The 24,794-nt window shown below is 46.2% G+C and overlaps 1 protein-coding gene across 4 annotated transcripts in view; it reads left to right on the top strand.

Moving 5' to 3' along the window:
- Positions 1-24,794, top strand: part of SEMA5B (semaphorin 5B) — a 261,873-nt gene that overhangs the window by 102,853 nt on the left and 134,226 nt on the right. For all 4 annotated transcript variants that reach the window (XM_038181972.2, XM_038181977.2, XM_038181974.2 and 1 more), the window contains exon 4: positions 24,526-24,731. In XM_038181972.2, coding sequence (XP_038037900.1) covers positions 24,578-24,731 — 154 coding nt within the window. In that variant the 5' untranslated portion in view covers positions 24,526-24,577. The remainder of the gene's footprint in view (positions 1-24,525; positions 24,732-24,794) is intronic.

Raw genomic sequence — 24,794 nt, 5'->3', positions numbered from 1 at the left:
TCAATCTGGTGACGAACCTGTACTGATGGCTGTGCTGTCCTGGCTTGGCTGCTTGCCTTTCCAGATGTGGCTGGATGCTTTGGTCTGAACTGTGCTGCAAACACTCATAGCTGGATTAGAGCCTGTGGGGGTGGTAGCACCCATCCCTTGCAACCTATTTTGGATGCAAAATGCTTCTTGAAAATATAAAAAAATGCAGCCTTCTAAATGGAAGGAAAAAGAATAGAGCAGAGAAAGAAGAATAGGAAATGAAAAGAATGTCCCCAGATCAGCTGCATACACAGTTTTTCACCTCTCTCAGATGAGAATGGTAAATCTTCCTTTCTCTGCAATTCCAAGCTGCTGACTTGCTCTGGGACCTCTGATTTACCTGAATATCTTCTCTTATGCTGAAATCAGTTTTTTAATGCTGCTTATGCACTCTACTTGCAGTTGAAAATCCAATGCCATTTTAACATTTCATCTACTGTCTTTAGTCCATTGAACAGAAATAATGGGAAGAAGACAGAGTGATAAAGAAAAACACCAATGGGAAGTAGAATGAAAACTGATTGATGAGACATAATGGAGTTAAGCAACAGCTGTTGAGCACCACTAACTGACTGTCTTATTATGTTCTTCCAAAGGCTCATCTCCCCCGACCCTCACAGGCCGAGCGCTCCGGGTGTGTGCACTGCAAGTCAATGCGAAGCGGAGGCACAACATTTGCCCACAGATTCACAGGGAGCTTTGCAGTCAGGCAGTGGTGGCATGAATGCCAGCCTGATCTGATCTGTTAGTGCGGTTGTGTCCAACCCCCCCAGCCTTTTAAACAGGGAGAAACAGCAGCTCTAAGTGGCTGTGAGGTTTCAATTACATTTACGCCCTAGAGGGACACAGCGGTGACCTGGTGCTGATGGATTTATGAGTATGTTATCTGACAGGAAGGCGGGCTTAAAAACAATTGGTGCAACACATGCTTAGTTATTACATTAAACTACTTCCCTTGGCTTGGACGTCTCTATTTTTCTCCCCTCCGCAGGCTCAGGTAGTCCAGTCCTGCCATTGATATGAAGATTATTTTCTCATAGTTGCTGGAGAAATCACAACTAAAGTAATTTGAGACATTTAAAAAAACCAACACACCAACATTTGAATCATCAGCATGTTGAGAAGCCTTTTACTTCAGATGCTTTCTTAAAAGCTGAGTGGATTATTTTCTCCAAGTAGTCTGTGCAGGAGGATTTCAGAAAGGAAGGGTTAGGGTTTTTTTTAACACTCTTACATTTAAATCCTTAGAATAGACATGTTTCCTTGATATATCGTCTTGTCCGTGTTATATCTACAAGAGCTTGGTTTATTTATTTAGAAGCCATAGAAGATTATTCTTGAAAGTTAAGAATTGCTTTCCTTATTGCTTTGGAGCTTTTTACTCTCTTTTGGGACCAATCACTATCAGACGGAGAATTAAATATTGATGGGAAATAATTAAAACAGTTTAAATGGGCTGAAAAATATACAACTGTCATGAGTATGAACGCGTTCAAATTAAATAATAATATTTCAGCGTTCTCTAGTATGTCACAAGCCTACATGTGTACTTTTCAGCACAAAACAACTGCCATGTGTAATGGCCTCAGTTTTACTGATGTATTCACTGCTAACCTATGTGTGAAGACTACTAAGCATTTTTTAATTAACTTACGTCAAACGTCGCATAGCAGTGCATCAACGAGAACTTACAAGAAGGACAAATCTTCATTCAGCTCAGATCAATACGTGTACATAATTCATTACACCTGTACCGAAATATCCTACCAAGACACCTTAACGCCGACCCAAGAGGCTCTGCAGACAGCAGATGTCTATTTTAATAATTATTACTGTAACAGGGATGAGTAAGACTATACCCTCGGCTGCTCGTGCACATTGTAGTGCTTGATGGCACCTACTTGCACCGATCTGCTTGCATGATCTGGGTGAGTTCCCTCTTGCAGAGCTAGGAGCTAAGCCAGGTGTTCCAGCTGTACCAGCCCCTCTTAACGTCCTCTTTGGTGTCGTAAGAGCTTGGTGGAAATGAATGGCATGGACCTGAGCTTTGGATTCACCTGAAGGTGTCTTTGTCTTCAGTAGACCCTGTTTTTGCCTTTGGGCTACCCAAGAGAAGGTGGCATTGCATGTTTTTACCGTGGTATTCCAATAAAAACTGCCTGTTGGGGAAGAAAAGAGCCCCAGAACTATCCACTGCCTAACACATTTGACACCACTCTATCTGTCTTGGCCATTCGCTTCCTCCTCTAGTGGAGGATGAGGTGGTTGAGTTCATAACAGTCTCAGCTGGTTCAGCCATTCCTGAGTGCCAACATCACAGTTCTTGCAGCAGCCTGGGTGCCAACACTGCTAATACTTAGCAAGTGAAGGGCTCTGCACTTGCGAGTTAGCAGTCCGCTGCCTGAAGAGGTCCGGGTATGGATATTTTGTGATGAGACCTCACCAGCAGTGCTGCAGCAAGAGGAGGGGAGATGTGAAGAAATCAGGCAATTATGTGGGCTTTATCTCCTAGTCGCACAGAAAGTAGTTTGACGTAGCCAACTACTTTGCTGCAGAGCAAAATTTTCCTCTTAGCAGTCTGTGCATGGCTCAGCCAGGGACATAATGTCTGCTTTCGTATTTTTTCCTTATTCCCATTGCCTATCAGGTGGTCACTGAGGTGCAAGGACAAGGAAGTTTAAATGTGCAAGCAGCCAATAGCCAGCGGCTCTTTCAAAACTCACGGGCTTGGTAGAGCTGTGCTGGAGCAGCATTTCCAGCCCATTTTCTGTAGCTGACCCCGCTGCCAACCCTATGGAAGGAAACAAACCAGCCTGGGACACACGGGAGCATGTACCTTACCCATCCCTGCAGCCCTCAGCAGTAGCCTCGTGGTGCATAACCCGATGCACTGTCTACCTGGCGGTGAGGAAGATACGAAGCCTGGGATTTTCACTTTGCTGTGTGGGTCCCATTAGAAACTCGTGTGACCTCCCTGTGGCTGCCAGGTTAGTGGCAACAGCGCATTTTGCTGAGCATGTTTGGCAAGGAGAGCTTTTATTTTGTACTTTCCTGTCTGACAGATGGTTTTTGGTTGAAGCAGGGGTGGAAATTCCCCACAGTAGTTACAGGGAGACTTGGCCACATCCACTGGCATTAATTATAATAATTGTCCTTCGTAATTAGCCGCGTGCCAGAGCTGGAGGCACAACATCACGTCTCTGCTGACTCCGTCTGATTTCGGGTCCTTTTGCGGCTTGCTCTCCCACAACTGGGAAGCAGGTTGTTTGGGCTAGAATTAGAGTCGTAGGTAGGCAGCAGCTGCTCTGGAGCTTTTTTATATGCTAGTTGGATGTGTGAGATCAAATTGTTTTTGTTCATTTAGCAGCCTGTTCAATGGAGGGGGAAGAACAACGCGAGCTTCAGTAACTGCTAGCATCCTGTTCTGACAGTGGCTCTGCCTGCGGATGACACTGAAATGTATTGATGGCCGTAAATGATCCGTTCCTTTTCCACTGCAGAAGTAGGAACCAGCCCTACGTGTACCTACTTCTGCAGAGAAACCTTTTCCCATTGCGTGTTGTACCAGCCTGTGCAGGTGGCCTTTGGTTTGCCCTGAACTTGGTGTAAGCATTTACTCAGCAAATACAATACTGCTGAAATTATGCAGGAATTTTCTGCCTTGTAATTTAAACCTGGAGCTGGATGCACTGCCAGGACTCTTGTATTTAACCTATAAGCCTGTGTACAAAAAGGGAGGGCTTTTTCTGAGCCCCGAACCCCAGTGATGGTGGAGTACCTGGGCATCCCTGCTTCTTTAGCGGGGTCCCACCCTATCTGGGTTGGCACAGAGGTAGTCCGAAGCACAGCAACTTCTCCTAAAAGGATTTCACAGCAGTGGGAACAAGGGATTTATGGGGTACCTCTTATGCAGAAGTGATAATCTCCACGAGAAAGCGTGAATGCTACAGGTGGGTTACTGCAGCTGGGCTTACAGCAGTCGTGTGGAGAGTGAACGTGGGAAGATCGTGTTTATACTGCTTCATTTTCCTCTTAAACTTAATCTTTTGCATCATACACAGTCATAGCAGGCTACGGTGATACGGTGGATGGGCAAGGTAAGCACCATGTTACCAAAAAGAGAGTTAGTGTATGGAGTGTATTTCACCTCCAACGCAGTATGGAGATGAAATCCAACTTGTGTCAAGCAGCCTTGACCATGTAGGTACAGCACCGATGCCGTAGTGAGTGAACAGGCACCCAACCGTGCTGGGCTTCGAGACGGAGGCTTTCCAGAGACACTCCCATGCAGTGTGTTAGGAGCCCTGGATGACAGCACGATTAACTTCTCGTTGGCAAACAAAGATATTTCTGCTTTGTCTGGAGAGGGAATGCAAGGTGGCTGCCCAGTCGGAATTGTGAAAAGAAATCCGTGCTCACTGTGCTCGGCTAGGTCTTTTAGGAACAACAACAGAATCAGTTTCTTTTTCTTTCTGGCTTCACGTCAAGCCAAGGCTGACACCAGGGGTGGATCTGACTCGCTGCTCGGCTCAGCCTGGGGACGTGGCAGCAGAACGTGCAGCTTTCTCTGGCGCCTAAACCCGAACTTCCCGAGAAAGCGAGAAAATCTGCGTTCCCTTCCTGCATCGCGTGCATCAAATGGCTTCAGCTTATGATATTGTATTACATTATTAAAGCTAAACTCCAAGGGAGCAGGTGGCCCTGTGATGTTATTTCACCTCCCAAGTCTGTTGGCAAATCTGTCATCTTCACGTCAAGTGAGAATGAATTTTGGTGGCTGCAGTCTGGGGGATTTTCAGAAGCAGGGAATTAGTAGTGGTAATGGCTGTTAGCATTACGTGTTTGCTTTGTGTGCAGAGGAGCTGACTGTGACGTGTGGTCACACTATGCTGTGGCTGTGGTCACTGTAAAGAGAGGAAAAGTCGCAGCATTTTCTCTGAAGACCTACAATTCCCAAACCGTTTGGAAAGTTTGGGGGAGTTGGGATTATCATGTCTCTAATCTGCAGGGGATTTGTCTGTGTCCAAGCATGGAGGGCTATCCTGTGGGCTCACCCCAAGGAGAAGTCATGGGTAGGAGCAGGAAATGTTTACTTGGTGCCTGTCTGCACTGTGCGTAGGTTAAACCCGCTCCAAATTGAAAAGGAAAATTGGAATAGAAAGCAAACCCATATCCAGTGTTCTCAGCATTCAAGGAAAAAAAAATACACAGGAAAGAATCTGCATCTCAATCTCATCGTTGTGTTAAAGGAGATGTACTGAATTTGCAGAATGGCTGCAGCAAGTTGTGAATAATGTATGAAAGGGAAAAATTGCTTCCCTGTGCACAGAGAGAATGCAAACAGCTGTGCTGCTTGCTGTGTGCGCCTTGCAGACACCAGCATCGCTGGGGACCCACGGAGAGTGAAGCAAATCCCAAGTTCCCAAGTTGAGTTTCCCGTCCTGCTCTGGCACCAGGCCTTAAAAAAGAGTTTAAAATGACTTTTATTGCTTATAATTAATTTTAGTTCCTTTTCCCTTTTTTTTTTTTTTTTTCCCCTCTTCTATTGGGCAACTGGCCAGACAGAGGGAGGGAGAGGGGGATGAGAAACATACACAAAGAGGCCAAATAAGGGAACGTGAGTCTAAATACATTATAGCTAATGTGTTTTTTTTTCCCTTTTAGAGCTCAACCTTCTCTTTTTTGATGTTGCTCTGTGTTTACTGTTAATGAGAGATAAGGATTAATAAGCCTGGCAAAAGCCAATGTCTTCTGGTGCTACAAACCAAGCCTTGATTTCTCTTGCCTCTACCCACTGCTCAGGTATTTGCTGTAACCCACTCTGGCAGGCCAAGGCAGAACCTGGTCAAACACCAGATCCGTGCTTCAGTGCAGTGCATCCAGGGCAGATTTGCAGAAGTTGTTTTTGTTTTGTTTTGTTTTGTTTTTGTCTCAATTGCTGTGGGCCAGAAAATGAGACTGGTACCAAGTTATGTGGCAGCTTTATGGTGGTGGCTGAGGTTTAAGGCCAGCAGGACACTGCACTCTAAAAGGCCACCAGTCTGTTTCAGGAGGTTATCTGAACTCTCGTCTTTGGGAAAAAAAAGGGGGGGGGGAATGAAGACAAGCTCATTATTTACATAGCTTTCATTTAAATTCAGCTTTGAATCCTACAGTCTGAATTCAAACAGATGAGCGAATAGCAAAACACAACTCGAAGAGCTGTCCCTCATTGCCAGGGGAACCTTTTGTCTGGTGTGGAGAAGAAAACACAGACAATTAGTCATTTTTATGCTTTCAAAGCATTGGTTTGATGGTGCCAAACTTTTTCGTTTTTTTTTGAGAGAGATCTCGTCTACTTCAGCTATCTGCCACTCTGCTGTATGACGTTTCTAGGGCAACTGGCATCTTCGTGGAGAGCCACCACCCGGCGGTCCCTGCGCTCAGACGGCTGCTCCTGGTGGCTCCTTTCCCTTCAGCCCTCGCAGATTGCCGTAGCTCAATTGCCACAGCTCCATTTCTAAAATCACAGCAGTGAAGTTATAGTTATGATTCCTTACGAGCACAGGTGAATGATTTCTCGTGGTGGATTTTTGCAAGGCTGATGGTTAGGAAGGCTTCAGCTTTCTGCTCTGTCAGATTGCTTCGTATGCAAGGGACCTTGGCCAAGAATATTCCTTGTAACTCTCTTGAACTTTGCTGGGAGTGACGTTAGCTTCACTGCTCTGGAAAAACGGAGCTGTCTTGTCTGGGCTTCTTGTCTGTGGAGCAGGAGAGGTGAAGGGAAAGGCAGTGGGAGGAAAAAGCTCTGGGATGGGGCTGCAGAGCGGGCAGCCTCCTGCAGACTGCCCGTGGAATTACTTCTGTCAAAGACTGAATCTCAGAAAGCTGATCTGGGGTAATTGGTACTGTAGGACCTGGTCCTAAGAGGAGGGGAACTGGTTCCTGACTAAAGGAGACGGGAACCTTTGCTCTCCTGTCCCACAGCCTGGGGGCAGTTCAGGGGGATGCTGTGATTGTGTCACTGTTCTTAAAACATTTCCTTGTGAACTCTGATCATTTTATCATCCCATGTAAGCCGTGTGGATCGTGGTACAGAGATGCCGACGAAGCTGCACTGCAGCTGAGCGCAGTCAAAACAAGAGGCAGGGAGCTGCGCTGATGTATGCACAGAGACGTTCCCCTGTGCATCAATTTTGTGTTCCAGTGGTGGCTGAAAGCTCTTTGACAGCACTTTTAGTCTGGGGCTTGTGTGTTTGAAAAGCATCTAGCATGTTGGTGGCAGCTGTTTGGGAAGCAGTACCCTTCATTGCCCATTGTTTTCCTTCTCCCTGCTCTGGTGGCTGTGCGGAGGCCGAACGGCATTGATCATTCAAATTGCCTCCTGGTTTTCAGGCCAGGATGCCCCAAAGAGGTTTGCGGGCTCGTTGGCTAGCCAAGGGTAAACAGGCATCATGCTTTCCACCAGACCTTCTCTCTGAGGTGGTAAAGGGGCAAGGAAGTGCAGAGTTTGCTGATGAAAATAACTGAGAAAGTTACTTCTAATGCTTGCGCTTACAGCTGGAGCCTGTTTGCTAACACCTCAGGCACTAATGCTTCCCCTTCCCCGATGAGTGTCCACGTTCAGCTGCTGGCTTGGTGCAAGAATATCATGAATAGGATTTTGTATTTATTAGCTGCGGTACTGTGGGACGTAGGAGTTGCGTTACGCTGGGCACAGTACAAACACATTTATATAGACTGGTGTGAAAATTACTAATGAGGAAAGATGGCTGGCCAAAGCTCTAGGCGTCCTGACACCTCGGAATAAAACAATGACATCCCAACCGTGTTTAAAGTGATGATTCCAGCAGAAACTCAGCCAGCTGCTTCCAGAAACTCCTCCAGCATACCATTAGCCTTCTCTAAATAGTCTATAAAACAGAAGACTTGACAAATGTTAGGAGATGGTCTTTACCCTGAAGTGTTTACAGTCCAAAGCCTCCATCCTTCAGATAAGTGTCTGCTTATGTGATGATGTCCAGTTAGAAGACGTTGTTACTTGTCTTCCTTAAAATTATGCGTGTCTCTGGATGGCAAGAGCAGAAATCAAAGGGGGGTGAAAGGAAAACTCTTATTTAATTGAAAAGAAAGAAAAGTTGAAGACTTAAGCTGAAAGGACTTGCCTGAGGCCCTGTAGAAAGTCAGTGGCAGAGCCCAGAATAGAAGCCAGATGTTCCAAGTCTGCGACAATCTGCTTGAACAAGAACCTAACAGCGAGATGTTTTCCTTCAAAATCTGTTTTCACCTCCCCTTTGAATTATCTTTTGGTCCTCTTTTTATTTTTATTTTTTTAAAGGATATCTAGAGAATGCCATGGGAGTTTCAAACCAAGATAATGCTTTGAGGCAGCCAAGCTTTGGGATATTTGCTTGTGTTCTGACTTACTCTGAGCAAGGGGAGCTGCTCTGATTCTAATTCTCCGGCAGGAGCCTCAAAGATTGCGAGAGTCTATAAATATTTGCTTTATTTGCAGTGAAGAGTACAGGAAGTTCTGCGTTAGCCTAATTTAGGCTTCAATATGGGCTATTTATGTACTACCTCCCGGGACCACCTCTGATTACTGAAAGAGTGACCTTATTGGAAACCAACAAGTAGGTCTGCACTTAATTATAAAGGACTCAGAGCGCACTGTGGAGCCCTAACAAAGGTATTTTTGTAGATGATGTTACGTGTTTTTATTTAACAGCTCAAATTAAGAGAGCTAAAACAGATGGCATACTTGTTACTGCTCTCTGAGAACACCTACAGAAGGACATCGAGATTAACGGAGAGGCCAAGACTAATAGGTCAGGAGTGGTGGCAAGGATCAGGCTGTCTGGGCTCCCTAATTAACATCTGAAAGCAATAATGAACTGGTCAGCGGGGTCAGGGACAGGTGATGCTGTGTCGAGGGGGAGAAAGAGGGTTTTGTTCATGCTCTGCATTTGGAAGAAGTGGTTTAAACGGTTTTGCCTCTTTTTTGACTTTCTGATAATAGCAGTGACTTAATCTAATCTAAATGTGGTCTTTGGAGAAAATCTGCTCTAGGACTTTTCCAAAATAATTTCCTGGAGGAAAGAAGAACCTCTCTGAGTGAAGTTCAGAGCGGTGTCTGCGGAGAGAAATGTAAAAAGCTGACTTACGGGGCAGCGAGTTTATACACGGGAAGATGCTCCTCTGGGGCATTATAGAAAATGATTATAGCAGATTTTGTTCATCAAGGCAAAGTAAGCTAAATCAGATACAAGGCGAAGCCCTTAGGAGGGGGAGGAACGTATTCAATTTAGTGAGGCAACTGTGATAGTAATTAAAGCCCAGATGGAAACCTTTGAATGTGTCTGGCGTCTGTGTATCCGCTGCGTTTTTTCTGTTAACTTGACATTATAAAAGGAGCACCCAAAGAAGAAAGAGATGGTGTTTGAAATTTCATCAGTCAAGCACTGTCCCCAATTTGATTTATTGTAAACAATCTTCAAAAATGGGTTTGGGTGTATATGATACAGGCAAGGAGTTTTCTCAAGTGGTAATTCACAAAGAGGGAACTTGTACATTATTTGTAGATTTGTCTTTGCTGAAACGCAGTCAGGATTAATCACACCATTCGCCAGCTCTGACTGTGAACCTCTTGTACTTCGGACATATGGATAGAATTTTGCTCTGCTGCTATAAACTCTGAAGCAGAGTGCTGCGCTGTTTACTTTATGAGAAGATATACTGCAAGATTTCAGTTGAAAAAAAAAACCACCATACATTAAAATAATTAATATAAAACTCAAGGATTAAAAAGGGAAACGCCGTCCTACTTCTTTTCCTCTAATACGCAAGCCAAGAGTAAATGATGATATTGTATGGAAACAGTGTTAAAGGGTTAGCAAAATGTGAAGAGTTATTTTTCTATTCCTGCTGAATGAAGAGGGGTTGGCCCTAACCCTGCTGCACAGTCGCACTCACAGGGAGCCTCGAGCGTGTCCTGCCTCGTGTTGGAGCCATTGCCTGCATCTGCCTGGAGCAGCAGGCTGCTAACAGCCCCGGCTCCTCTGCCACACGCAGGGCTTGAGGTCTCCTACAGGTGGGCTATGATTTAGTGCTATGACCACTCAAGCAGCTGCAGCACTGAGCTCGTGTCAGCACCCTCCTGGCGTCGCAGTGAGGCTCGGCGTGCCCGCACTGGGCAGAGTTTGCAGCTCGGAGCAAAGCAAAAGCACAGAGGGGAAGGGGAGATGCTCCTCTGCAGGGGTGCTGCCTCGCTGTTTGCTGCATCACCTCCAAACGCATACCTAGGGGCTTTTGGAAAAGTCTGAAGCTCCCCAGGCGGGCCTGTTTACGGGCAATTTTGTGATATTAGAGTTGCAGACAAAGCTCTAGTTAAGTGTGTGTAATTAGCGGCAATATTAATGGTCTTTAATGATACTAACTCCAGGCACTGGTGTTTTCCCTGAGTTTTCCTTACCTCTGTGCTGATAATGGCTTACATCCTTGTACTAAATCCATGCTGCCAAAATCCTTATGGTGCTTTCCACTTTAAAAAGTATCTCCATGCGAGCCTATTTCCCCCACGTATGCTGTCAGTCTTCATTATAAGGCTTTTCCTGCACTGAAGTATATCTTTTGCAGTCTGAATTCAGAAATAACAATAAAAAGCCACTTCTCTAACATACAGAGCTTTCTTTTAATGGAGGTTTTTTGAAGAGCTCTGCTTTTACTCCACCAATCTGCACCTAATTGCAAGTGGCTCAGTGCCCATTGACGAAAACCCAAAATCCTGGATCCTGTAACTCGTCGGTTTGAGATGGATTACATTAAGCTTCAGATTTAATTTTTTTAATCTTAATTCTACCTCCACCTTTAATATCTGAGGGCACAACAAGCATACGTGTCTCTGGAAGGTGTTTTTTACATGAGCCAGGTTGCCACCTGCAGCCTTGGAGCCGGAGTCGTGGTGGAGTTGCGCACCTGATGGCTTTCCCATCCGCTTCTCGCTTGTCAGCCCGTAACTTTACTTAAAGACAAACGAATTGTAATTAAAACAATCCTTTTTTATTCCCTAAAACCAACATCCTGTAAAGTTTATAAGACCACTGGCTATATTTATGGCCCCTACACCCCCAAAGGGGGGCCGTGCTGCTTTTGTCTGAGGCTTCATCGCCGCCACGGGAGCAAGGGCTGAACCGTGCATCAATGTTCGTCGGAGGAGACCTGAGAGATTTATAATGGGAAAACGCTGACAGTTTGGTAATTTATTGCCACACTAATGGGCAGCACTGTAGTTCCTGACAGCTCCAAGCCTTTGTTCTCCGGGATAGCTGGTTTCTAGTCCACTTGCTTTCCTGGATTCTCCCCCTGCTGTCTGATGAATGGGTTGAGGATGGTGAATTTCTGTATCTCTGCATTTTCCTGAGTCTGTTTTCACATCCTTCCACTTGTAGGACTTCTGGTGTTGAAATTTGTACTGGGTTACAGGAACTTCACAGCTGAAAGGCCTCTTCACCCAAGTTGCTTTTGTCCTGGTTGCTCTTGTGGCCGCAGCCCCAGCAGCGCACGTCGCCGCATCCCGAAGAGCGCGCAGCCACCGAGCAGCTCCTGCTTCTCCCAACTGGTTTGAGGAGAGGGCTGTGAATCTGCATAATGGCCTCAGACAGAAAGTGCTTTATCTTGGCGAGTTAGTGAGTCAGTTTAGGGGTATTCTATTGGCAAACGCTTTCAGAGAAATTATGCATGGTAAATTAATGAAGGCCGGCAGAGGTATTATGGTGGGTGAATGCACATGCCATTAGAGTCAATGGCTGGCTGAAAAAAGTTAACGGTCATTAAGTGACTGTTAAAAAGGCCGGTGGACACAGATTTACTCCCTTGCAGGGCTCGGGCTGGGTTAGGGGAAGACAGAGCTTGCCTTGGCCGCCGGGCCGCCGGACAGCCCGGCCTCTGTGCGTCCATCCCCGCCTCCGTTGGTTCCTGCCTCTGGCAGATGTACCAGAGCCCGTGAGAGCCCGACATGCGAGCAGGTAAAGCCCCCACGTCCCTTCTCCTTTCTGGGCACTGCTCGGGGACAGAGCCGAGGCGGGTGGCCCAGGGTAATGTTTGAAGAGGGCTTCAAGGGTGCTGGAAAGGGAGCCCGGCGGCAGGGACGTGGTAGGACAGGGGGTGCTGGCGCCATCCCCTCCGAGGAGGGGGCTCTCAAATAAGTCCCTTGTGAGTAGCGGGATGTCACCTCCCCTTCGCGTTCAGATAGCGAGGACATTGGGTGGGTGTTGGGGCAGACCTGACCGTGAGCCAGCGGTATGGGACACGGAGCGCTGAGCTGAAGGTTAGGCAGCCTCTACCATTGCTGGTAATTCAGCCGTGAATTTGCCTTATACAAAATAGAAGAGACGTGGGCTATTTCCTGGGCACCTCTGTTCCTCCCGGGCCTGTGTCCTTCCCCTTGAGCGCTGTCAATTTTTTTTTCCCACATTGTATTTTGAATGCGTTGATTCTGACTGAAATAAAATGCATGGAGAAAATTAATGATTTGATATCTGCTCGCCGCCGCCAAAAGAAATATAAAAGCGTCTTTGATCTGGGGGCTTTAAAAAAAGTGAGCCAGACCAGTTACTGATACTTACTGACCTAAGTAAGTGATAAAGCAACTGTGTCGAAGTTTAATTAGTCTTGATCAAGATAGGTTTTTAAGATTTAGAACTGGTGGCCTTTTGAAGAAGAAAGGCTTCGAGATGTCATTTATGCCACAACATGTCCTTTTATCACACTTTGTATTTCTCCAGCAGGAGCGGTTTTTATTTTAGAGAAAAAGAGAAATGGCTCATTTGATGGAGATTAGCACGGACAAGCTTACTAATATCTGAAGACAATTTCTCTGTCTTACCTTTTTCTGTATTTCATATCCCACAGAGATTACCTCAGACTGCTGTTGTTAGTCACTGTTATTTATATAAAGATATGTAATGCGTTTGTGCTGGAGGGGTCGCCTGTAACGGGGTGTGCAATTTCAGAGTGTGGGGACGGGCAGGAATTACGGTGAAGAATTGCTTCCCAGTGACAGCTTTATCCTGTCTGTAATATGTCATTGCGTGTGACTTCCAATTAATCACGCAATAACAAAACATTGCGTCTGGCGACAGTGGTGCGGCCATTAATATCGAGAAGCAAGTCTCGGCTTTATGAACACAAACGCTGTCGCGGTCCCCTGCCCACTCGTGCGCTTTAATCACCTCGTCTCAACGTGGAAGGCCCATTTCTCTCTTCCCCTCTCCCCCATCAGCCTCCATTGTGATCTATTAAACTGCAATCCATAACGTCTCGCCTCGCCGTAATGCTCTGAGGGTGTGCGCTTTGAAATGATTGCAGGAATTTGACTTTGTCTCACTCTGCCTTGACCTTGGTGTCTTCGGTGCCTTCCCCTCCCTCTGTTTTCAAAGAGGGAGTGAGGGGTTGGGAGAGAGAATAGGAGAGTGACAGAGTGGACTTTGGAGATATTTCATGGGAGGTTTAATGTTGCTCTTTGAGGAAATGGGGGAGATAAAAGGTAAGAGAGAGGCCGTTACTGGAAGACAAAAAGTACAGATTTGCAAATTTTCAGGAGAAAAGGCATCAAGATGTCGAGCATAACTGGCTCCATAGACGGAAGGCTGCCGTGTGCTGGACCTCATTGGTAAGCACAGTGGAAACCTTGCAGTAATTCTTCCTCTTGCTCAGTCTCCCATTTATAATAAGATTGCTCGGTAATGTATCAATTTAAGTAAAATCCCCAAATCTCCTTGTGTTTTACAGCTATGTCTATATCCTGAACGGAAACATAAAGAGCCACTTGGGTGCTTTGTGCTTGGGCCACAAAGAAAGAAGGACGCCCTGGTCCCAGCCACCCAGCTGAGTCCCTGTTATTACACCCGACCAAATTCGGGGCTGGAGTCTCACTCCATGGAAATCTGTGGTCTTTTTCAGTTGTTTCTTTTGGGTTAGTACTCAGGTTTTACACCTTACACGACAAATGAGAAGCCTGGCAGTAATTAGTGTCAATGCTTTTCTTTTTCCCCCAGGAAGGAGATGAATTTAATTTTAAAAAAGTGCTTGGCTGGACAGTGTTGGAAGAATCTCCTGAGCAGTCTGAAGGCAGAGCACATTATATGAAACAGATGAAATGCATTGCTATATCTTTTCGCATGTATTCATACTGTTTGCGAATTTAGGACACATTTGACCACTTGCCTTGAATAGCACACATTGGACGAGGCATTTGTGTTAGTTGTGGGCTGTGACAATGGTGTGTTGGGTGTACTTTCACTTTGCCTAAAAATGAAGCAAAAATCTTTGTGAGTGGTAACAGCAAGGTTAGAAGCTCCCTGGGGAGATCTTCCTTCTCTGGCTGGCTGAATCTCCCCGTTGTCCCTGAATTATCAGCCAGACAACACAACAAGAGGTAAAGGAGGGTTTATCAGCTGTGGTTGTTCTGGGGTAAGTGGTGTATTACACCACACCACACAAGGTCCTCACTCCCTCTGGGCATTGCGACTTGTGCCAGTTGGCAGGGGTACTGGGTTTGGCTCTTTAATTAACGCTCTCCCATCTATCCTGCCGCATTAGCAGTGCATCTGACAGGATGCTGAACTTGCAAAACTACAAGAAATAAAAGCAATTCCCCTCAAGTAGACTTGAGGGCATTTGGTATCACAAAAGGTGACCTCTTTGGTCATTAGACTGGGCCTGATCCCTGGCAGATGCAAACCAGCACAGCTTCACAAAGCCATTTAATGCCAGGCGTACTAGGATCCTATTGCATGCAGGAGAGGCTCCAAGAAGGAGGGTATGTAATCAATTTCTCCTTCCCAAATTATTTTTCCAGAATCCCCACAGTATGGTGTTTGAGTAATAGAATAATTTCCTAGCTATTAAGAGCCTGAAAATCAGCAGTAATTAACTTAGTGCAAATTCTTCTCTTCCTCTCCCTCCTCCTTGCTCAAAAAAACAAACAAACCCCCTTTCTCAGTAGGGGAAATGCAGATGGAAGCGGTGTCTTCCGCCTTAGTGAAGCCGTGTATAGACTACATTTCCCCCCCCCCCCTTTCGGTTCTGTGAATAACATAATTGCTTTGTTATCCCTCAGGGGATTTGTAATATTAACATTGGTTAATGACATTAATTCAAGTTTTTACCATTAATAAAATGGCATTGCTTAAAATTAAGCATTACATTTCAATTAGTAGTCCATCGAAGACTTTAATAGTCTGGAGCATTAAAGTGATTTTTTTTTTAATTTCTTATTAATTTTTTATTGTATCATGCTAATTTCCAAAGAGTGATTGAAAGCCCAGCTGATCCAACCACCGACCCTATCTGCCATGTTTCTTGAGGGAACTTCTTTCTTTTATGACATTATGCAAAAAGGTCACATTTCCACAAAGCAGGAATCTGTTTCCGTCACCTCCTGAATTCATTATCATCCTTTTTACTTTTTAACATGAGGCACATGATATACAGGCACCCCAGGTGGACATGTTTAAATTAATCTAGTAATAATTGATTCAGAAGAGATTTGGAGGACAGAATTTGCATAAAAGCCATAATGAGAGCAAATCCTCCAAGGCCAGACTGAACAGCTAAGTCCCTGAATAACTTACATCTTCTAAACTAATTTGGTTATATATGCAGTACGAAGGTGTGGGGGCTGGAGCGCCGTGTGATTGGAATTCATTACAAATAATTCATCTGCTCCGGAAAGCCTGGCCTTGCGATGTATAAAAACCATATCAGCCCCCAAACGCGTGCTCAGGCCCTGCCTCCTAGAAGCTGACAGTGAGGTTTCTGTATGAGGATTCACTTTTTTTTTTTTTTCCAAAGCATTTCTGAGGAGCAATGCTGGCACCCCGGAGCTGGGGCATTATGTTGGCCCACTGCTTCTCCTCCTCATAGAGCGTCCTCCAAGCTGAGGTTTTGGCTGGGCATTGGAAATGGCCAAGAGCTGGTGTTGGGGACGGTCTCAGCTGTTAGTTTCAGGTATTCGTCCCTTCCTTTCCAGCACAGAGCTGCTTAGCTAGGTCATTGGGTTTGTATTAAATTCTGCATCACCTTGGTGTCTGGAAATTTAGGGTAAGGGACATTGTACAGGGTTGGGACCATGCATACTATAGGCTGTTCACGTAAAGTAAATCTGTGGGCAGTGAAAATTATGACTCCAGTTCATTAAAAGAATGCAGCCAGGGGCTTTTTGAGGGATCACTGCCCTGCTTCACATTCTCTTTGCCTAAATATGTTTGAGAAAAATGCTAAAAGGGTCTTGCTGTGACCCCGTACAGTAATTCCTGTGTTAGGGAGCTGGGATTAGCAGGTAGCACAGAGCCACGCTCCTAGTATCCGATAGGTAGCACGGGGTTTTCGGAAAAAGGAAAATTCAGCTCAGCCTTTTCAGAAATTGCTGAACACTGAATATTTTCCAGGGGAAAATTGATGTCGCTGTTTTTTGGTTTTTTTTTGAGCTGCCCGTTCCCTCATTGCTGCCCTCTGGTGCTGCCCGGCAGCCAGGTAGGTCTGGCAGGAGCTCCCTGCAGCACCCCGGGGGCAACGCCAGTCAGGGCAGCCCAAGGCAGGGGGAAGAGTTATGAGAGCCAACAGGTAGCTTCTGCTGCGAGGAACAAGAGGAGAGCTGGGCATGGCAGGAGAAAACAGAGCCTGGCTGATGATTATTATTTTGTCTGTTCTGATTTGGGGCATATATTGGCCGCTTGAATGCCTTCTGGCCAAGGGTTTCCATATGATAAATGATGCTGCGCAGTGCCAGGAAGAAGCTGCAGCAAAACATATTCTTGTCTCCAAGCAGGCTGAAACTCAGGAGCAGTGCTCCAGCAAGGCTTTATTCTCCTGGAGTTACAGCGAAGCCCATCTGTGTTAAGTGGCAACTGGTAATCACGTGGCTTTGACCAAAACAGACAAGCTGTGGTTTCTCTCTCTTGCACGGGCAAGCATTAAAAGAGAAAGTTCTTCGCACCAGCACGGGAAGGAGCTGTTGGGAGCGCAGAGGTGATTTGTGGCATCACATCGTCTGCCTCTGACCCCGGCACAGGGGGTTTTCATCTGCTGGAGAGTCGAATTTTAAGATTGCGCCAGCTCAAAGGAAAAATAAGATTTTTCTAATTTCATCTTAGTGTTTTCCCAGATGTACAGCCACGAGGTTGCCACAGTGGTCACGACACAGCTTATGGAGGTTGCCTATCTGCTCAGTGCAATCTGTGGACTGCCGTGGTCCCTGGCTCGCCCTCACAGTGTGAAGAGAGAAATCTTGCCAGTTTCCAACCTGCATGAAGTCTGGTACAATTTGGAACCACTGTCACTACCTTCCATACTAAAATCCCATCAGATGTCTCCAGTGGACCCTGTAATTAGAGTTGAATAAAAAACTAGTGTCAATAAAACAAAGGCTAGCACTCATAATAGCTCAAAATTCAAGGGCACTTACAGTTTTCATAATAAACTGTGAGAAAAATAAATAAATAAAAGCCCACACCAGGAGCGTTTAGAGGAATAGAGAAGAGTTTACTTCTTTTCCTGACTACCAAAAGCTGGTTGCCATTACTAGTGAGCAAAACCAGAGTTTGTTGTGCCTCGGTTTTGCCAGCTGTAATGCCACAGCTGCAGGTTGGAGGTGCAGGGGGAGCACCCCACATCTGGAAATCACTGCAGGTATCTCAGCCCCTCCAGGCTGGTGGTGGGGCCCGTGGCTCTGCTAATTTGCAGATGTACAAGCCACACTGTGCAGGGGGCAACTGGAAGAGAAGCTGCTGCAGTAGTGTTTCTACAACAGCTGTAGGTTTAAGGCATGTGGGGTTGGGCACTAAATCTCAAACCAGAAAGAGCCCGTTGGCAGTAAGGGCTGGTTGCAGTTACTCTGCTGCTGAACCTACGGTACCTGCGTTATGTAGCTGATCTGCACGTAAAGAGCACAGCTGGTCCTTTACATCTGGATTTACAGCAGCCGTGCAGAGGGCTCTACATCATGTGTACAGCAAGAGCAGAGCCTGCAGAGCTCTGGGCACACTCCCCTGCTGCAGGCAGGGCTCTGAAATCGATAACCTGCTGCTGCTGTCCCGGGTGCCCAGGAGATGCCTCGCCGCTTGGGCTGTGCGTTGCCCTCATTCATCCTGCCCTGTCGATGGAGCATCCAGAGGCCTTGACTGGGAGCCAGGAGCTCCTGAGTCCTGATCCAGGCTGCAGCAAATTTGGGGCTGAATTGCAGTCGGGCTAAGTACCACAGCATCCCTCGCGTCCTGCTGTTGTGTAGCTGGCTGTTGCGAATCGCAGCCTTAGCTTTTGTCTCAGAGTTTCACAGATGGAGCACATGAAAAATAACTCCACAGTTGGTCCAGGTCCCAAAAATACCTCTGCTTTGACAGTCTCGCAGAGAGGCGAGTCTGTGAGCAACAAACGGAAGGTCTTTCCATCCCTGGTGTAGAGGCAGTCTTCTGGAGAGCAGCAGAAGCCTAACACCAGGAAAATAAATGTGTGTAAGCTTTCGTTGCCAAACCCGATCTTTGGATAAACAGAAAACTTCAGACTCCAAGGCACCTTTTCACAAGTGCTAAATTCATACCCCAAACAAACCCTCTCCAAACCCCTCAAGTCTTTATATTATGTGTAGCCTGTAAAAAAGAGATCTAGAGCCCTTTGGGGAGAGCCTCTCCAGGCAGTTGGGGACAAACTCGATGTGTGGTCAGGTTAGTGCTATTCAAAGGCAGGGCTGAGTGTCAGCAGAGCAGGTATTTATTTATGCCCGCTGGCCTTGGCAGGAGCCCAGCAGCACAGCGTCTTTTGCTCTGTTACACAGGCTTTTATTGTTGAATCAGCTTTATTTCACGGCAGCTTTCTACAGTGGGTTCCTGTTCGGGAGGGCCTCCTCCGAAGGTGAGGAATAGCTCAGTTTGCAGGATGGTGCCACCACAAAGCTGCTGCTGAGGCCAAGCCACCAGGTGGGAGCTGGAGGGGGCTCACACCCGGCCACGGGAAGGGCCCTAACACCAACCCACTCATTTCGGACCAAGCCCTTATTAAAAGATCTTTGTCTTCGTTACCTGAGCTGAATGAGAACTTCCCACTGCCTTCTGTGGTTTGGGACCTTGACCAGTCATAGGTGGGTTTGAACAGCAATTGAAAAACACTCCAGAAATAAAATACCCCAAATTATGCTGTCAATCTTTTGTGGGATGTAGCCTGAAGAAGATCAAGCTGTAGACTATTACTATTCAGCTCCACTACAGGCTTCATGGGCCCTGAACCAAGCAGCATATTAGGTTAAACTGATTTCTCCTCTGCTGAGTTACCTGAATTATTTATATGGATCTAGATAACAGAAAGGTTGCAACGAAGTGACCTGTATCGTGAGATCTTGATTGTTTTGTTCCTGATATAAAACCTACTGTGATGCCGCGGTGGGTACCGTGCCGGCCGAGAGGCAGGAGCTGGGAGGATGCCCAGCGGTGAGCGTGGAGCTCCAGTTTCCACCCTGCTGCTGAACTGTAGGGTTTCTTTAAAAGATAACCCTTGGATTAGATGCATGAAAATGTGGTACGCTCTTCCTGGGGCGTTGCGAGAGCAGTTTCAGCGTGAGGCTCTTGCATGCTGTTGTGGGAATCCCTGAGCATGGGGCGCGGGACAGCATGACAAAACCCAGCTCCCGTGTGTTTGCCTCAAAAATAAACGAACGGGCAAGGCTCAGTATAGCGAGGCCGCTCCGTGACCCCAGCACAGGCACTAGAGGCTGAGCCTAGTGACACGGCCAGGGCCAGAGGAAAGGCAGTGTGCCCAGCCCTCGAGCCAGCCCAAGGCAGGAATTCCTGCCGGAGGGGAGGGCACGGAGCGGCGCAGGGACAAGGGCCGAGGTTTTGCTGGCCTCGCAGTTCTCTTTTTTAGGACAGAGCCGCCTGTGCCAGCCTGTCGTAGCCGCATTGCTGAGCTGCCGTGCTCTAAAATGTTTGTATTTATTTCCTTAATTCTGCCAGTGCTGTTTTGAATACTTCAGTGTTCGGCTCTTGCCTCTGCTCTTCTTCTCTCTGGTATCCCATTCTAATAAAATCATAACTGTGCCAATGACAAAAGATCCTGAGCGGGAGAATTAATGCTTTTTCAGGAGGTTCCTTTTTTAGCCTTTCTTAAAGGCATCTCTTTTCTTTAAAATGAAAGATGAAGCATTTTCTTTTATCCTTAAACTTTACTGTCACGTTTTATTAAGTCAAAATGATAGTTACAGTCAGAGGAAAGCAGGATATGGATTCCTGGTACAGCCATTTTTAAAGTGCGCTTTGTTTTAAAGCCTTGAAGATTGATTGAAGGTATTTTTCTTTTCGACACGGAGCTTTAGTCAAAGGGGGCCTGATCTGAGTTACCCTCTGTAAATCAGGATTAGTTCCTGCCAAATCGATGGAGTTGCAATCCTACAATACCGGGGGAGCCGGAGAAGCCTCTCGCCCCAAAATCAAACACGGGGGGACCGCGGGTGAGCCCCCAGCACTGTGCTTGGGCAGGGGGCGAAGCCACGAGGCCTAGCGGGATGCAGGCTGTCGCTGCCAGGCTGCCAGGAGAAGGGGACACGTGCCAGTGGGTCTGTGCTCGCAGGGCCACCAGGGCTGCACATCTCCCATCTGTGGTGACACACTGGGCCTGCAGACCTCCTGCGACCCCCAGGAGGAGCAGCCCTCGGCCCGGCCTGTGCCTGATTTAGGAGACAAGAGGATGGTGGCAGAAGCAGTGCTCTACAAAATGCCTCTCTCTGGAGCGTGTTTCACGGCATCCAGCAGGGCCTGAATTTGTTGACCTTCCTGGCAGAGGGCCAGGGGGATTCAGTGTTCATGGCAGGAGAGGGGGAGAGAGGCCCCAGCCCAAGGTCTTGGGGCCTCCACCACCGGCTTTCAGGAGGGAGAGGACAGAAAGACTTGGACAGACAATCTTGCTCGACGTTTTCATCCTTTTTTTTTTTTAATGTGTCTGCATTTTGGAGCGGGGAAATAGCCAAGGTGGTAAAGATACATCAAAATGAGCGAATACAGAATGGGAACGATACGTCCTGCCTGGGATTTGAGTTTAACCAGGGATTTCAGCTCTTGTCTCTCATCTGTACTGAAACCTTGACAGCTGATTTCTCGAGCCCTAAGCCATTTTGAGCAGAGAGACTTTAATAAGAACAGCTCTTTTTATAGCATTTAAACTGTGTCTAAACGGCTTAGCACCAGGACAAGTTCCAGCAGCACAAGCCACGGCGAGCCTGGGCTGCGCTTAGGACGTGCGGTGCTTCAGCAGTCCGGCCGCGGAGGGCTGCTCCAGCCCTCGCAGTGAAAATCTGCAGCTGGGGCAAAATGGGAGGCTTGAGTCCGGCCATCTCCAGCAGAATTAAAACATTTACACTTCATAGCTAGCTGCCAGACTCTCCCAGACAGCCACTAGTTTGCTCTTGGCCTACAGTTGATCTCCTCCTGCACACTGCTCTTTTTCATATCGTGAGTATGGGTTTTTTGGAAATAAAGTTGCAGCAGCTGGAAATAGCAGTTACTTAGTTAGGGCCTCTCTTAAAATATTCAGAAGAAAATGGCCAAGGCAGCCTGAGAAGGGGCAGATTGTAGGAGTAACCGTTTGCAATACTATCTGCTGTCTGAATTTTGTTCAGCCGATGCTCCAGGGCTCTGATCTCTTTTGCCCTTGATCAAGCTGGAATTTACCCGCTGACTCCAGTTCAGGGCTGCACATGGCACAGATTTTGTTTAGTAGATTTGATGGATGTAATTGGATGAAAGAGGTAGCCAAGGAAGGGAGGGATACAAGCTTTTTATATTGTTTATTTTTCATCTTTCTTTGATCATGTATTTCCACTCCTCGTCAAGTTTAAAACCATGATTTTCATGCACACTTCGGATTTCCCTATGACAATAAGGAAAAAGAAGATGGAACTTTACCCCAAATACTGGTTACAGCTTTCTAAGGAATGCTGAAGTCCCTTGGACTGTGGTAAAATCTCCCAGGGAAAGTGGCAGAAATCCAGCTCCTTGGCACATTTTACAACTAGTCCAGACAAAACACTAGTAAATGTACTCTGCTTTGGCACAGAATAGGCTGTGGGACATTATGAAGCTTTCTTGTATGCAACTTTTTCTCATTTCATGGCCCTGTTGAGTGTGAGGCTTGAATTTACTCATCTGCTGATTCTAGACCACACAAGGCCCTGGAGGAGCATTGGAGGACTGTGGGGAAGCTCTGCTCTGTGTCCTTGAGCACTGTTATCTAATTTAAAAGTTTTATTCACCTGACTTGAGATCATTTTTTGGATGCTTCATACATGAAAACAGCCATATTGGCTCAGATTAAAAGTCTGTCAGTACCTTATTTCTAGGATTAGCTAATAACAGCTGCACTGGGAGGAGTACAGCACGTGTAAAGTCAGATTTCTGTGCCTGTCTCTTCCAGTTTCCAGCAAGGATAGCTGATAGTGAAAAAGTCCTCTTGCAATATTCATTTCCCACAACAACCATCTCCTATCTAGGGAAGGTTTGGCTTTGTCTCTTCTGGAACTATTAGTGGAGCTACAGAACTGCATCTCCCTGGGGTTCACATCTGTGTGCTGTATTTAACTTCTGGATCTCTACTGGAAAAACTGTCATTTAAACCAATGGCTGAAAAAATAATCCAATGCTTCATCATCAATAACTTCCATTACAGCGTGACTTGCACAACATCTCCATCATCTGAGATGCCACAGTACCCATTTGTGTATGCCCTGCAGTATGCTTGTGCTTAATGACTAAACGCTGTGCTGGCTTTAGGTTTGAATGATTTCACATCTATAACTTCTGCCAGTCCCATTTTTTAATTTAACATTATATTTGCTGTGTTAAAAACAACAACAACAAGAAAAGCAAAGCACAGCTCCATAGTGAAGTGCTGCAGAAATTCCTTTGGAGAAACGGAAGGGCTTTTCATACAGTTCTGCATAAAATCTGTATGTATATGGGTCTGGAAAAATTGTGAAATGCTGTAATCTCTCACTCACACTAGTTAGGAAACCAAGTCCCAAGAACTCCCCCAAATTCTGAATGCCAGTGTTATTTTCAGTCAGTGGTACGCAGCTACTGCAGGGGATATGCATAATGGATGCACTGGCAACTCATCTTTATGCCAGTGTTTAAAATCACAGAGCAATAGAGATAAGGATAAAACATAGGCTCCATCTTTCAAACCTGCTGTCTGCCATCACTGCTGTAAGCACTCTGTTATTGCTCCTGTGGTGCCCAAGGACCTTTTCAAACTTCTTCCAGCTCCTGGATGGCACAGCATTGTCCCCTGTGTTGGAGTTCGCTCCATGCCACGAGCCTGCCATTGCTTATCAGTGCCTCACGTTACTAGCTCCCAGTCTGGCCACTTCAGCTCGCTGAAGGTGTTTTGGAGTCTCCAACCAAAAATACAGAGGTATTGGGCACTGCAGGAGGTGACTGTTGTGCTCCCCTTATGAATCACTACACCCACGGGAATTGAAAATCTCATTATGTGCGAATTTAATCTGAATCAGCTTTATCACTAGGTAAGATTCAAGGATAGAAGACTCCATTTGTTTGAAAACACGTGTTTGTAATAATTGAACAAAGTTACGTAGGAAAACACAATGTGCACATCAGTAGGATTAAATTTGGCAATGCAGATTTTCCTAAGCTGCTGCAGCATCTTGGGGAGCTTGTGGCATGGGCTAATTAATCCTCCGTCCCCTGCCTCAGGCCTGGTAGACCCCGGGGAGCTTTTAGAGCTATATCTTTTCTGCTTCTATTGTTAAAAACTGCTCACGTAGAAGAGGCATGATTTGCCCCTCTCCTAGCCGGTGAGAAGAGCTCCTCCTCTTTAGCTGTGGCTCAGCTCTTGTGTCTGGGAGCTCTAGCATCCCACGATAATGCAGGCAATTGACTCTCTTCTCAACATTCTCCCTATTAAGCTCTTAATTTTTATGTTACACCTTAATTAGCACTTTCCTGGCAACACCTTTCAATTGGCTTTTCTTGTTTCAAGACATTTAAAACAGCAGTGGTAAAATGTATAAATCTCCTATTAGAACAGCATTACTTGCATGTGTTCTGGCTTGCCCTTAGCAATTTCTTGAGTGTAACACAACATTTAAACATGGACATGTCATGCAGCTGGGGAGCGATGTGTCCACTGGAGGACACAGTTACACCTGGAGTATTTGTGATCTCATATTGTCACCACTAACCATGGCACACTGGGTACTGTGTGAGGGCACATGCCCCAAAGCTACACATATAAATATTTAGAAAGCTGTGCACTTCACCTCTCTTTGAAGTTAAAAGCCCAAATACAGTCGTAAATTGGGTCATTTGTTTTTTAGTTACTGGTTTTTGAGATATTTTCATGTGTACTTACCACAAGTGGGGTTGGGATGAAAGGGGAACTCCACCCTTCTCTACCCATGTTACACACTGTGGATAAGCATTCATCTTTCTGAAAGCAGAATTATTTGTGTTTCAGGTATCCTCCCTGGGCCTACCTTGGAAGCTAGATCTGCGACCGCCCTTCAGTCATGGTTGTTTCAAGATTAAAGGCCATTTCCCTGTCATTGCCAAGCCTTTTTCTTCTTGCTTTTCATCTCTCAGCATCACAGAATGTACCTGAATACTCTGAAGCTGAACATCAGCAGTGTGTCAGGAAAGAACATCCCACAATTGCTTTTGAAGGTAAGAGCTTCTATTCCCGTTTCAAGTTCCAGTAGGATGATCCATTTTGAAGTCCTTCCTGGT

This window comes from Anas platyrhynchos, chromosome 7 (assembly GCF_047663525.1).
Source record: "Anas platyrhynchos isolate ZD024472 breed Pekin duck chromosome 7, IASCAAS_PekinDuck_T2T, whole genome shotgun sequence".
Taxonomy (NCBI): domain Eukaryota; kingdom Metazoa; phylum Chordata; class Aves; order Anseriformes; family Anatidae; genus Anas; species Anas platyrhynchos.
This window is presented reverse-complemented; position numbering and strand designations above follow the sequence as displayed.